The 15,127-nt window shown below is 39.5% G+C and overlaps 1 protein-coding gene across 1 annotated transcript in view; it reads right to left on the reverse strand.

Moving 5' to 3' along the window:
* LOC102468159 (granzyme A) overlaps nt 1-8,555 on the reverse strand; it is a 14,570-nt gene extending 6,015 nt beyond the window's left edge. Inside the window, exons 1-3 of the mRNA XM_027772065.1 lie at nt 8,469-8,555; nt 4,450-4,588; nt 2,099-2,240 (exon numbers count right to left, since the gene is read on the reverse strand). Of these exons, the coding sequence (XP_027627866.1) occupies nt 2,099-2,240; nt 4,450-4,588; nt 8,469-8,547 (360 nt within the window). The 5' untranslated portion in view covers nt 8,548-8,555. The remainder of the gene's footprint in view (nt 1-2,098; nt 2,241-4,449; nt 4,589-8,468) is intronic.
* Between the last annotated feature and the right edge of the window lie 6,572 nt (nt 8,556-15,127).

Here is a 15,127-nt window from a genome sequence, read left to right on the forward strand (position 1 = left end):
AAAAAAAAAAGAAAAGTTGCAGGAGAAAAAAAAAAACAAAAAAACGGTAAAACTATTCGTACCATTTTAAAAAAAAAAATGCATATTTGATGACTGCAGTGAGCTGTATGGGCCCAGCTGGGTTCTACTTTATAGTATGCTCTTTCTACTCACTGGGGTTTATGCCTAAAGTCAGACTTGAGTTCATGTATAGGTATGTGTCAGCTGTGATAACTATTGGATATATTTAGACTAATTAAGTTCACTGGCAGATCATTTGAATGGGGAGGGGGGAGGCATGGAGGGCAACCGTGGATGCCAGGGACAATGTGGGAGGAGGATGGGTCATAGCAGAGGGAGGGGGATGGGGAATCTAGGATGGCAAAACAAAAGGCAAGGTATGCAGGACATAAGAATTGGGAAATTATTTGCTGAAACATGTATGTTGATGTGCTTGATTGAGCCAATGCACAGTGTATTTTGGATGGAAAATTCATTTGTGTGTTGTGATGGAAAAAAAATTATAATAAAAAAAAAATTATAAAAAAAAAAAAAAGATCCCTAGAGGAGAATGGAGGAGAATGGATTGCAGCATGGCCATCCCCCCCAGGGGGGGATTTCTCGCTTTCTGTCTCTGTCTTTCTGGTGAGCACACACACCCTATGGCAAAAACCTCTCTGAAAAAAAAAAAAAAAAATTAGAGGTTTATTCAGCTCATGGTTTGAGGCTCAAGGGCCATGGGCCAATTTCTGGTGAGGTTACAGCACGGCGGGGGGCATGATGTTGAGCAGATAGACTATTCATAAGTTTCTCCTAGTTCTGGTCTGTATCCATGTGGCCTCTGCCTGTCTAATTTCCTGTCCATAAGGAAATTGTGTATATAAACACAGTAGAACTCAATCTTGAGGGTCCAACCCTAATGCCTTTATCACACTCAAAGGCCTTACCCTGGGATACCATGAAGGGATTAAATTTTCACTTAACACCTATACAATGCAAGCACGTCCTAATAAATGCACCTTTGGGGTGATAAACCATTATCTGAACCGTAACATTGCTCCCTTTCTCCAAATGCATTATCCAGAAAGATCCAGTTCACAAATACTGTTCTTTCTGCCTGCAAGTTCTTCCTTTTCTTGTTTCTGGCTGATTTTGTACCTTTTCTTGGAAGCTTCCCTGACACTTCTCCCATAGTCCAGCCCTCTTCTAGTTATCACTGTCACTTATGAGCAAACACGGGCAGATCAGAGCTAGTAATTGATCTATCTCTTCCTTTAGACTGTGAGTCCTTTAGGGCAAGTCCTGATTATTGCTATTAATTGTCCGATGAAGAGAAAAGCAGACTGGCACTAACAACTAAACACTCAGCTGAGCCTGGATTTTTCCAACCACTCATAAGCACTCTCATGATGATCAGCATCAAACATGGGAACCCTGATGGAGTGAGCAAAAACAGGGCCACACTGCACTCATGTTTGAGTCTCGACTTACTGCTTATAGGCAAAAACAGTGTCACTGTACACACCACAAAAATGACCAAATACCCCTCTATTGATGAAAATGAATGAGTCTTGCTTCCTTACTAATCATAGCTTTCTATTCTTTCCTTTTTTTTTCTGTCTCCTGGATAAGATTTATTGGGATGCCTAATTATGAGATTACCAACTTGCTGACAACACCCATTTCAGAACAAACTCCTACTTCCTTGAACCTCCTCCAAATTGCCTAACACAAGTCAACCCCTCTGATAAGCCCCATCTAACTCTCTTTTACTGAGCCACCACATGGTTACTGAGTAGACAGGCTCCCTTGCTGAGCTTGTGTCAACAAACCCAAATTTCTTTGACTAAAAGTAAGTTCTCAGTAGTCTTTGATTTGTAGACTTCGCTTTAGATTGCCCAGACTTTCCACAATAGGATTTTTGTGAACAACTGTTGAATTAAGCTGAATTCCAAGGGGGGGGAGGGGAGACATTTGTGGCCATACTGTTGGGTCCCAGCTACGCTCCCACCTCCATACTCCAGACCAAGTGTATTGAAACTAGTTTCAGGTTACACTGACCTTTCACAATTTCAAAGGAGGTATAAATAAATAAATAAAATCAACAGCACATACTTACCTGAAGGAGTTGAAGATCCCCTTCAAATGACTGTGGATCAAAGCATGGGTAGGGAATTGCCTTTTTAATGGAAAATATTTGGTCAAGCTTCTCTTTATCGGATTTAGAGTGGGCTCCAAGAATAATTTGAGCTTTGTTTTTCCTGGAAAGAAAATGTATGTAAGAGAATGGATGAAACTAAACTATAGTCTTAATTTGCTCGTCTAATCAGTGTTTTCAAATGGCTTCCAAACACAGCAAGAACAAGGGAACTCATAAAGCTTTGTAGTACATTTTTTCTTAAAAAAAGAATTATTTAATTTTATTAATTATTATTATTATTATTTTTAATTTGACCAGAGAGAGAGAGAGAGAGAAAGAAAGAATTGAGAAAGCAAGCCACCTGGTCTGGGACTCAAACCATGGTCAGCCATGTGGGAGTCCAATGCCTCAATCAACATACCACCTATCAGTCCTTGTAGTGCCTTTTAGCTAAAAGTCTCAGGATGTATGTTATGACTAGTTCCTTCAGCTTCATGGTATCTTTTCAAGGAAGAACAACAGAAAGGAAGTCCCAGATGTAAGAGCATTGCATTGTAAATGGCACATGTAAGAGCATTGTTTCGTAAAGGCCTGGAGAGGTCTGCTTGGGTGTTGACCTGGACTAAGAGGTTTCTTCAAGTAGGGGGTGGTACCTAGGACTGCTGGGGTAGGGGCATTTGGGCTCTTTCCTTTGGTGGTTGCCAATTTTTGCATTTACTTTAGATCTGTTGAATAAAGCCCCTCCCCTAATGTCTTTCCAGGCCACCTAATGGAAGAAACTAAAACCCAAGAACTAAAGCAGAGGCGGGTTTGCCTTCCTGTGCTTCTGGGGGAATAGTGTGCTTGCTAAAGCCTTTGAAGATGAACAAGGTTGACCAGAGTCAAATTTCTAAAAGTCAGGATGAATAAATGAACCTTAGTTACATAGTAAAATTTTAAATCCCAATATACATACACACAGGGAAGCAAACAAAAATCTAGGGCTAGCCTCATGTCTAGTTCATGTACCTAACAACCATTCCAGAAGGGGGGAAAACAGTTCCTGATTAGTTAGGCAGACTGCACCAAGCAGTGCTATGAATCAAGTGTCCCAGTAGCTACTTTCACTTACAGTAAATTGTGCTGAAGTTCTTATTTGACACATTATTATTTTACTTAACAATGTAAGGTTAATCTCATTGACTCTTCTTTGTGACAAACTAGTGATTAAGCCTCTTTCGTTTATGCAATTTAAGCTGAAGTGAACAGGGGGATAGCAGGTATTGGTTATGGGGCCAGCAGGTGGCGTGGTGCTTAAGGGTGCTGGACTCTCACGTGGCTGATCGTGGCCATGTGAGAGTCCCGGACCTGGCAGCTTGCTTTCTCACTTTCCCTCTCTCTTTCTCTCTTGCTCTGTCCCTCTCTGGTCAAATTTAAATAAATAAAGTAATTCTTAAAACAAAACAAATAAAAAAAACAGGTGATGGTTATCAACAGTTATTACTCATTAAGAACATAGCAAATTCATGTGATAAACATTATTCTGCCTTTCAGATAATGCCTAGGAAAACCATTAGCTTGAACCATAGGAAGTGATCTAAAGTTGAATAATCAAGTAGCAATAACTTTCCTTCATACTTTATTTTTTCAGAAATTTTGCCAGAGAGAGACAGAAAGACAGAAAGAGAGAAAAAAAGAATGAGGGAGAGGAAGGAAGCACTTCACATGGGTAATGGTCACACCACAATTCCTTTTCTTCTATTTCTGCATGCCATTAGGATTTGGGACACAGGCATGATGTGCTTCTCAAGCTTTAGGGTCCAGAACTCAAACGGGCTGGCCATGTGGGATCTGGCTGCCTTAATCACCAGGTCATAGAGCTAGCCCAAACAGCAGCAACTTTCTATGTGTCAATATAACACAGATAACATGGAATAGTGGCAATGATGTAATAGTAAGCAAAGCAGCTGTAATCATTGAGAAATTAAATTTGATCATGTTTGTAAAATATACTTAGGAAAAACACCGGCAACAAAATATACCAAAACACTAACAGTGATTGTGTTAGGTTGATGAGACTGAGTCCTATTTTTTCTCATTTAAAAAAATTTTAATTATGTTATTCATAGTGGAAAAAACACAAAAATAATATTAGAAAATGATCGTGCATTTTAATCTTATTTTGTAGGATCTGGCCTTTCTAAATAGAGGTCAATATTATAATAGGGCATAACGTAGAATGTGCTTGCCCATTTTCTTCTCCATCCCTACCTAATCTGACTTTAGACTTGATAGTCATTTTCACCTCTTCCAGTCAACCTTGAGAATGACAGAAGTGGAGAACTACTTACAGGTCACAGTGAGCAGCTGTCAACACCCAATTTTTTTTGATCAAAGCCCCTGCACACATTTGCAGCCCTTTGATCAGAGCCATGTAGCGTCTCGTATAAGGTGGAACTTTATTTCCTCCTATAATTCTTTCTGGAAAAACTGAAAGAGTAAAGCAGAGTGAAATTCTATGTTATCTGGTCATACTTGCTGTGAAAAAGTCTGGCAATCCTAAATAGATTCAGTGAAAGTTTATAGACATGTGCTCTGTGTGAGAGTAAATCAGACAGATTTCCTTCTGTAGCATTCTTATCTATAATTATGTTCCCTTCCACACTTCCATACCTAACAGTGTTTTCTTGTGATGAGTTTAGTATACCCGGTTTTTCAGTAAACTTTATTACAAGGAAACATTCCTATTACATCAGATTGCTGTCACATGTCTTGATTTCCCTCCGTCTCTCTTCTTAATTATTCGTGTAAACATGAGAACAACACAGAAATCTTCTCTTTTTAAGCAAAGATTCTCACATGCTAGCATCATAATAATCACTGCAAGGTGCTTGCTAACAATGTGGTCTCCCTAGTCCCACCCCAGATAGTCTGGTTCAGAACCAGGGAACCTGCATTTTTAAGCAGTTCAGGTGATTCTGATGCCAATGGTCCTCAGAGTACTTGTGGGATTTATAGGCAGTGCCCAAGACTAGGAAGCGGTATTTGCCCTATTTTTGCTTCTTTGTCCAGGCATTACCAGCAGAGACATTTCACAAGAGAGTCATTTGATAAAGGTGTGGACAGAGAGCAGGAGGACGAAGTGATCGAAGGCTGGAGGGCTGCAGTGGAACTGGGGGCTGCAGTGGAGCGGGGTGGGTTGGGGCTACCACATTCTTGGCAGGACACCCACAGCTTGAATCTGGTTCCCAAACCGACATTTCTGCTCTTTAGTTTACATGGGGACTAAGTCTCTGCCTTCTGATTCAGGGGATAGACAATCGGACGATCACAGATTAAAAAATTCCTCATTAGTAAAATATATGCGGTGTAACTAACGGCACCTTTGCATCTTAGTATATGAAAAAGAAAAAAGCATCCTTTGGAGCAATCAGTCTATGAAGACATTAAACCATCATCTTGGTTTTATGAATTCCAGGTTAGTTCAGCTCCCCAAGCCATTTGGATCTGCACTGAATACAATAGTCCATCTTATAATCACTATATTGTAGGGTTTTAAAAGTTTTTCTTATTTTTATCTTTTTTCCTGTTTTGTTACTATTTATGTGCAATAGCTGAGGCAAGGCAAATGAACTAAGGAGTGGGACTGTAAAATGTATGTTATAGCTAAAGATCAAATGTTGATGAATGTCCCTAACAGGGAAAGATTAATGACAAATCCATTAACTGCACACATCTTGCCCTTTTGATTCCAGGCTGAAATCACAACAGGGTCTCTTTCCTAAGCAATTTACGTATCATTCTTTTTTTTCTAATTTGATTTTTCTATAACTATTTAAAAAATGAATACAAAGAAGAATGAAACACTGCTGTTGACTATCAAAGAGCTTTGGCAGTAGGAGAGTAAAGATCAGGCTGTGGACAGGTCCATCCATGAACGATCACGACGCTGGACAGTATTCTAAGTGTCTTTAGATGGTATAAGTGAGGAGCCATTTGAAAGCCAGTGAGGTTGGGTATTATGTGAATGAAACAGGTAGCCTTCAGAGTAAAATTAAATTGAGCTTAATGATTCCCCATGTTTAAATGCTTTTGAGGTCCAGACTTGTCTTAGAGCTAGCTTAACTGTCAGCAAAAATCATTGTAAAGCTCCGACTGGACCTACTATTATTATTTTATTTGTTTAAATTAAGTACATTTTAGCTTTTCTACAATGTAAGCAGTGTATCTTTTCCTTAAGAATTCAGAGCACCTTTAACATAATATTTATCTCCATCCCATCTCTGGGATGTAAGAAGTGTCAGGCAGTTTCTTAAAGCTCAGGAAACAGAGTAAAGTCCCATCATCATAAAGTCAGATAGAGTTGGTAAGAATCCCCTTCTCCTGGACTCCCTGCCATTCATAGTCCATGTCCTACCACAGGCTGGATTGTCTGTCTCAGGTTGGACACTGCATTATTGGCCTTAAAAATCTTACACTATTCCATGGTAAAGGTAACATTCCGTTTGGAATGACAATTTAGTAAGTTACAGTAAAATCAAAGCAAAAATCAATACTAAGAATAACAATAACAATGAGAGCATCTATGATTTACCCAGCACTCATCTGTGCCAGACACTGGCTCCAGTAGTTGTTGCAGAGGAAGGTGGATGGTGTTATTTCCATGTAGAGATAAGGAAGGTGAAGTTTAGACAAGATAATTTGTCCATGTTCACACAGGTAATAAATGGGAAAGCAGTGTTGTAACCAAGTTCCACGTCATGAAAAAACTATTTTTTTTTTCCATTGGGAAGCACTGGCTCCTAAAATGGTCTTTACCTTTTGAAATACAGTGCCGTCTATTGGAACACAGTCATGAGACAATATTCATTTTTAAGAAGATAAAAAGAAAAATGCTCTTTTTTTTGATAGTTTTTTCATTTTCAAATAATAGCTTATCCAAAAGCTGAGAATCTGATAATGTCTAGGTTCATACTTGCACATTAATATTTACATACAGTTTTTTAGACTGACGGATTTTATGCTACCACCATGGCCTTGAATGAGCTTGTGACTCTCATGTTAAGAACCCTAGCTCTGGGCCGGGCTCATGGTCTAGTAGTTGAGGAAGTAGGATTCCAACTGTGATTTGTATCTTGGCCCTGGTGGCTTGAATAACATGCCAGGGGGACCAGCAGTAAGCATAATGGCTATGTTGCTGTACTCCCATGTAGTCAACCGTGGTTCGAGTCCCGGACCTGGTGGCTTAAAACTCACACTGAGTGCATGTGTGTACGTGCCCAAGATCCTGAGAGGAGAATGGAGGAGAAGGGATTGCGGCGTGGCCATCCCCCTTGGGAGGTGATTTCTCGCTTTCTCTCTGTCTCTGTCTGGCGAGTGCACACACCCTATAGCAAAAACCTCTCCAAAAAAACCCCCCAAAAAACAAACAACAACAAAAAAAACCACACACCAGGTATGTTGTGCAAATGCCCCAAATCCCAACAGAATGGAGAAAAGGAGAAGGGAGTGTGGCATGAGCATGCTGTGTTGGAAGGTACTTTTTCCCTCTCTCTCTGCCTCTCTCTGGAGAGCACACATGCACTCTGACAATTAAAAGAAAAAAGGAAAAACAGAAGCCCAGCTCTGAGGGTATCACTGAACTGTTTATTGAGAATGGCTAATAGTATCAACTCTGGGTGCAAATCCTAGCCCTACTGCTTCCTGGCTAATGGACCTTCGTACATTCACTTGACCTCTCTGTGCCTTAGTTTCCTCATGTGCAAAACGGGACTCATAACAATGATACCTAAGAAGGTTAAGTAAATTAATATAGAGTAAGCAGTTAGAATACTGCTACATTTAAATTTAGTAAGTGTGGCAAGTTCTAGGTAGGTATATAGTTCATTGGAATATGTTACTCTGATGCAATGCTTTTCTTCGCCACCCCTACCACTGGAAATAAACACGTTTACAAATTCTGAAACGAAAAGTTTTAAGATTTTCCTGAGACATATGACCATTTAGTTGTATTTGTATGACTGGGAGGTCCAGTTAATAAATAATCTATACATTCCCAATTTAATGGCTTTACAGTTTTCCACTTAAAAGTTTTGCTGTGTAGATCTGGCCTGAATTCATGACTGCCACCAGATACGGTTAACACTTTCACATTTCTTTTTTGTTTTGCTGTGAACACAGATGGTATATTTTCTTCTTTAAAAAGTCAACACACATTTTAGATAGCAAAACCAAATGATAACATTAAAATGATTGGAAATCAAGCTATGATTATTTTTTCCTTTTCCCTTAACATTAAACATAAAACAATACAGAATTCTACTTTCTCATGAGCAAAACTAAAGAGCATTCTTCAGTAAACATGTCTTACCTCCAGGAATTAGAAGGAGAAGGATGGTAGTAGAGATAGAAAAAGGTAAAGACATTTTCATGCTGCCTGCTATCCACATATGGAGATCAGTTAGTTTCAGGTATTGACATTAGTAATATATAATGAGATGCAAAGGATGTGGTTTTCTTTCTTTTTTTTCTTTTACTGCTCTGCTGAAGATTTTGGTGTTTTATTGTTGGAAAAACATAACCTTATTTTATCTATGGTGTGGTTATTTGCTTGTTTCACAAGTGAGCTCATTTCATTTGGGGTTAAATGTCTTCTCTTCTAAAGGGTAAATATGAAACCGTGAGACTGTGTTAAGAAAATTAAAAGAAAATTGCTCCTTTGGCAAGCTTTTAAAAAAGAATATTTAATTCCATTTGTTATTATTTTTTTTCAATTTCATCAGAGAGAGAGAGACAGAGACAGAGAAAGGGAAAGCTAGAAAGTAAGCCACCAGGTCCGGGACTTGAACAGGAGGTGACCATGTGGAAATCCAGTGCATTTAACACCACATCACCTGCCGGCCCCATCCTTTGACAATGTTTAACTTTTGAATAAGAGTTTACCTAAAAGCTGAAAATTTAAATCTAAGTTAGAATTTGTTTTTAATTTTTAATTTTTATTTTCATGAGAGAGAGAGGAAAGGGAGAGAAGGAGAGAGGTAAATTTTTTTCTTTTTTTTTAATATTCAGAGGGTGTGTGTGTGTGCTCACTAGAAAGAGATGAAGAGAAAGAGTGAGAGGGAGAAAGTGGGCGTGGTAGCTCACAATCCAACAAATACTTATTGGAGAGGGTAAAAGCACCCCCAAAAGGGGTGTGGTCATGCTTCATCCCTTATTTTCCAGGTTGGAGGTAGTTTTGATAGAGTCTCACAATTGCGAACCTCTGTCCTTGTTTCCCAATTAGGATTATAGGAGCATGCTTCTGCACATGCTCCATTCAGGCTGGCCCAGGACTGGAACCCGGGCCTTTCATAGTGACACTCTGCCATTTGCACCACAGTAGCTGGGCTTGTGACAGGGCCATGCAGACAACAAAAACTGGTAAAGAGGCTGTCTCCCATGGCCTGGGCTGGGAAGAAACCGCAAGACAAGGCCAGTGGTTTACTAACTCTCCTTGTGTCGTTTTACTGGCCTATAGTTAATTTCTCTGCCGCAAGTTTTACTGTTATTACGGTACTTTGCAAGAGTAAGATATTACCCCCAACCATTACAATAAAACCAATTAGTGATTTTGTAGGAATGTGGTTCCCTAAGAAGAGGGTGGGAAGTTTGAGACTCCCCCACTTGTCTGTCTAAGCCAAAATTAACATCTGTTAGGTCAAAATAGTATAAGCCGAAGTAGCATCAGTAGCATATAAAAACTAAGTTAGTTTAAGGCTAGTTTTACGTACATACCCCTTGTTAAAGCTACAGGCCAAAGTTAGCTCATGCTAGGCAAAGTCAGCACATTCACCCAGAGATAAAATAAAAGAACTCACTAATTGACAAACTCAGCAAATAAAACAAAAACCCATGTTTTTTTTTTAAAGAAAGGACTGGTGACTGACAGGATGAACAAACCTGAGGGTTCTCAAAAAAGATTAACTACCTTAGCTGGGAGTTCTTATAGGTAGCTTTCAGCTACAAAGAGTTTCTCATCTATGTGCTGTTGACTATGAAAAACTGCTAATAAAACATCCTGTGTTGTCTCCTGAGCTATAAGATCATCTTCCTTTCCCATATAAGAGCATAGACTCACTCTCTATTGTTGTAATGTATAGATAGTCCATATATTAACTGTGTCTTTACTTAACAAGACAAGATTTCTATCTAGGTCTTTACAACCAGCAATGTTATCACCCTGGCCTGGGACCGAAGCTATTAAACATCCTGCAAGCTCCCTCTTCAAAAGACCCTTCCCAGTAATCAAGATCTAAAAAGAAGATACAACAGACAAACGGACTTCCTCATCCTAAAACCTGTGATTAATTTTACCTACTCTGACAAGACAAACAGCATGTTTTATAATTATTGCTTCCATGCTTTGTATACCCTGTTCCTTAGAGTAAATCTTTTACTGCCCCTCACCCATTTACTTGCATGTATCACACTTTCAATCAAAAGGCACCATGATTCCTAGCAGTTGTCACTCCTCAGAGAGAGATCTTTGAGGGGTGTCCGGCAAAAGACTTGCTAAAAAGGCATCGAGGCCTCTGTCTTCTGTTCACCTTCGCCGCCTCCGTCGAGATAACCCACCCACGCCGAGGCTGGTCCCCGGCAGGCTTGAAATATCATTTTAAAACTTATTCTAGTTGAGAAACCATAGACATTTGATGTGTTCATTATTGAAACTGTTTGGTAATTATCAAGGAAAAACTAAAATTAGATTTTTTTTTCTTTTGCCATAGAGCACATTTGGTTGCCAGAAAGAAGTAGAGAGAGCAAGAGAGAGAAAGTGAGAAATCACCCACTTTGGGGGATGGCCATGCCACAATCCCTTCTCCATTCTCTTGGGGTTTTGGGCATGCATGCAAATCTGCCTGACGTGATTTTTCAAGCTGCCATGTTCGGAGTTTGAACTGCAGATTACCATGTGGGAATCCAGTACCTTAGCCACCATGCCACTTGCTGGTTCCCCAAGTGAGATTCCTGACACCATTCAAGTATAGAAGCACTAAATGAGCATTCAGATGAATATTTATACAAAAGTAGAAATGAAAAATGTACTTTGGAATATGATTTCAAAAGCAGAACTTATAAAAGATAGATTTAATTATGAAAAGTTAAAACTCTGGTATCTGAAAACATCAAACATAAAGGTCAAATTACAAACATTTTCAATATATATGACCAAAAAGGGCATTTTTACAAAATGATAAGATACACGCCTGGAAAAAAAATGATCAGGGGATTCGAGCAAGTAATTTCAAAAGAAGCAACTTAATTAAATGTAAATGGCTGCTGTATTTCTTTTTATTTTAAATTTTATTTATTCATTCATTTTTTAAATTTGACCAGAGAAAGACACACACAGAGAGAGAGAGAGAGAGAGAGAAAGAGAGAGGGAAAGTGAGAAAGGAAACCACCAGGTCTGGGACTTGAACCATGGTCAGCTATGTGGAAGTGTCCAGCGCCTTAACCACCATGCCACCTGCTGGTCCCCAATGGCTGCTGTATTTCTAATCTACAGAGTAATGCTTAACATATAGCATGAGCTTTTCACTAATAAAAATGCAATTTAAAACACTTAAGTACCTTTTATTATTCAAATTTATAAAAATTTAAAAAATACCCTCTGTTTTTGCAAATTCTTATGAGTTGATATCTCAAACTGCAATTTTTCTGGAAGGCAACGCATATAAAAGATAATTTAATTTCATAGAGACTTTGACCCACCAAGTCAATTTAAAAGAATTGTAGGGATGCATAAAAATGGAGTTATGAGAATTCTCTTGCAGTATTAGTCATAATGAGAAAAGAGTTGAAAACAATAGAAATGCCCGCAACTGAGGCACTGGTTAAGTGTGTTAGTGTCCTACTGTTGCTGTGAAAGTGTGGGCTGGATTGCGGATTGGAGACTGCAATGGGCTCCTACATTTCTCACGCATCTGCAGATGAATGGGCGCAGCCCTGTTCCCTGCTCTGTGAAGGACAAGCCTGGAAACAGAATCTGCCTGATGTAGGGCAGGTGCAAGAAGGACAATTGTTCTGTTTTGACTTTCTGAGCTGTGGCTTTAGAATAAACTTGGTCATGAGAACAGCCTTTTATGGGGTTCTCACCAAATCTTTCTGGTTGCAATCTAGTTAGTCAGATGTGGTCTCGGGCCAGAGGTGTCTGTGTGTTGGGTTTTCTCAGTAGTGAGGCTGCCAGACCATTTTACTTCCCCCTACTCCAAGCCTGAAGCTCTGCATCTCTGTCACCAATGAGACCTCTCACTGCCCGTCACTGCTGCTGCATCTTTTGTGACCACTGTGACAGTCCTTCATTTTCTTTCTTTTTTTTTAATGACAACTTTATTGAGACGTAATTCACATGCCATATAATTTACTAATTTAAAATGTACAGTTCAATGATTTGAGGTATGTTACATTATTCATTAAACATTGTTGTGTATCTATCACATAATATTTGCCACTTTAACCATTTAAAAATTATTTATTGAATTTTATTTATTATTATTTTAAAATTTGCTACAGGGTACATGCACTCAGCAGGGACAGACAGAGAGAGAGAACAAGAGAGAGGGAAAGTGAGACAGCAAGCCACCAGGTCTGGGACTTGAACCATAGTTGGCCATATAGGAATCCAGTGCCTTAGCCACCATGCCACCTGCTGGCCTTGAACCATTTTTAATTATACAATTCAATGGCATTACTTATATTCACAATGTTGTATGATCATCATACGATGTATTTCTTTATATATATAATTTTGGAGAGGTTTTTGCTGTAGGGCGCGTGCTCTCGCCAGACAGAGAGAGACATAGAGACAGAAAGCGAGAAATCACCCCCCAGGGGGGATGACCATGCTGCAATCCCTTCTCCTCCATTCTCTTCTCGGGATCTTGGGCACGCACGCACACACACCCGGTGTGAGTTTTAAGCCATCGGGTCGGGGCCATGAACCATGGTCAACTACATGGGAGTCCAGCGACATAGCCATTACGCTAACTGCTGGTCCCATCATACGATGTATTTCTGAAACTTTCTTATGACCTTAAACAGAAACTATAACCATTAAGCAAGGACTCCCCTCTGCCCCTCCTGGGGTAACCTCTAATCTGTTTTCAGTCTCTATCATTTGTCTACTGTACATATTTCACATAAGTGGAATCATGCAATGTTAGTCCTGTTGTCTGGGTTATTTCTTGTGACTTAATATCTTCAAGGTTCCTTTTAATGTTATAGCAAGAATCAGAACATTTTCTTTCTTATGGCCAAATGATATTCTGTTGTTTATCCACTCATCTGTTGATGGATATTTGAGTTGTTTCCGATATAGTGAATGATGCTGTAAAAGAATCTGTTCAAAGTTCTTCGTTAGATTTCTTTAGATGTACTAGGAGTGAAATTGCTTGGCCATATGGTAATCCTATGTTTAGCATTTCAAAGGCCCTCTCCCTCTGTTTCTTGACAGTCTATTGTTACTTTCTCTACACCTACTTCTGTTTTAAGTCTCAGTCTTTTCAATATCCTTGCAGCATCCTGGCCTCTCAATTCCTTGAACTCTTCTTTTTAACATTTTGTCTTCACTCTGCTTCTCCCACCTCCCTGCTTACTCCCCTTGTTCTTCCTTAGGTCATCTGCATTAGCAACACTCCTTCATGATCTCCATTTCAGTCATCTCTCTAGTACCCTCTGGTACAAATCCTTTGGCTCTCCTGGGACTTGAGTCCATTGATCCCACCACCTTTCACTCTCCCTCTCTCTCATTATGTCCTCATCTCCATCTTCCCTGAACTTAAATCCCATATTCAGTTATTTTTGGTCACTGCTGTGAGTAGACTTTGGAATCCAGTGTCCCTCCAATGTCCTTAGGTCATATTTTCCTGCAAAACTACCACTGTAGGTAAAATGAACTCTTTACCTTTACTCATCACAGGCATCCTAAAAACAAATCACACAACTCTTTGGTCTCACCTTAATGCATGACCATGAACCTCAAGTGGGCCTTTAATGCTTTCTGGAAATCAGAATTACATTTCTCTACTTCTTTCATTTTTCTGTTCTTCTAAATAGCTATTTCATATCTTACTTTTCATACTTTCTCATCTCTCCACAAACAGTCAATACCTACTGCCTATTCCACTGTTAGCTGATGACTTTGCTTCCTGCATACTGAGGAGATTGAAACAATCGGGAGGGGACATCCACAGACTCCCTCCACCACATCTACCCACCTGTAGAATCTGCACTCCCCTTCTGTTACTGGACAGACTCTTTATGCTCCCACCTGGAACCACTTCCTCCACTTTTGCATGGCCTCATCCTCTCTCATCTGCCTAACGGTGTCATACCAGCAATTCTTCCTACACGCCTCAGTCAAATAACCTTTTCTTTTGAATCAGTCTTGTCAGCATCAAATGTTATTCCTACCACCTTAAAAATAACCTCCTTTCACACTACCATCAACAGAACATTTTCCATCTTTGTGTCCCTTAAATGTTTTGCTTCTTTGTTTTTCTTTTTTTTAAAATTTTTTTTTTATTAATTCACTATACACCATCACAACACACAAATGAATTTTCCATCCAAAATACACTGCATTGGTTCAATCAAGCACATCAACATACATGTTCTCAGCAAATAATTTTCCAATTCTTACATCCTGCATACCTTGCCCTTTGTCTTGCCATCCCTGATTCCCCATCCCCCACCCTCTGCTATGTCCCATCTTCCTCCTCCATTGTCCCTGGCATCCATGGTTGCCCTCCATGCATTCCGCCCCCCTCCCATTCATTTGTTCTGCCAATGAGCTTAATTAGTTTAAATATATCCAATAGCTAGCACAGCTGACACACACCTATACATGTACCCAAATCTGACCCTAGGCATAAACCCCAGTGAGTAGAATGAACATACTATAAAGTAGTACCCAGCTGTGCCCATACAGCTCACTGGAGTCATCAAATGTGCATTTTTTTTTTTCTCCTGCAACTTTTTTTTTTTTTT

Source organism: Tupaia chinensis, unplaced genomic scaffold, assembly GCF_000334495.1.
Source record: "Tupaia chinensis unplaced genomic scaffold, TupChi_1.0 Scaffold000251_1, whole genome shotgun sequence".
Lineage (NCBI taxonomy): Eukaryota > Metazoa > Chordata > Mammalia > Scandentia > Tupaiidae > Tupaia > Tupaia belangeri.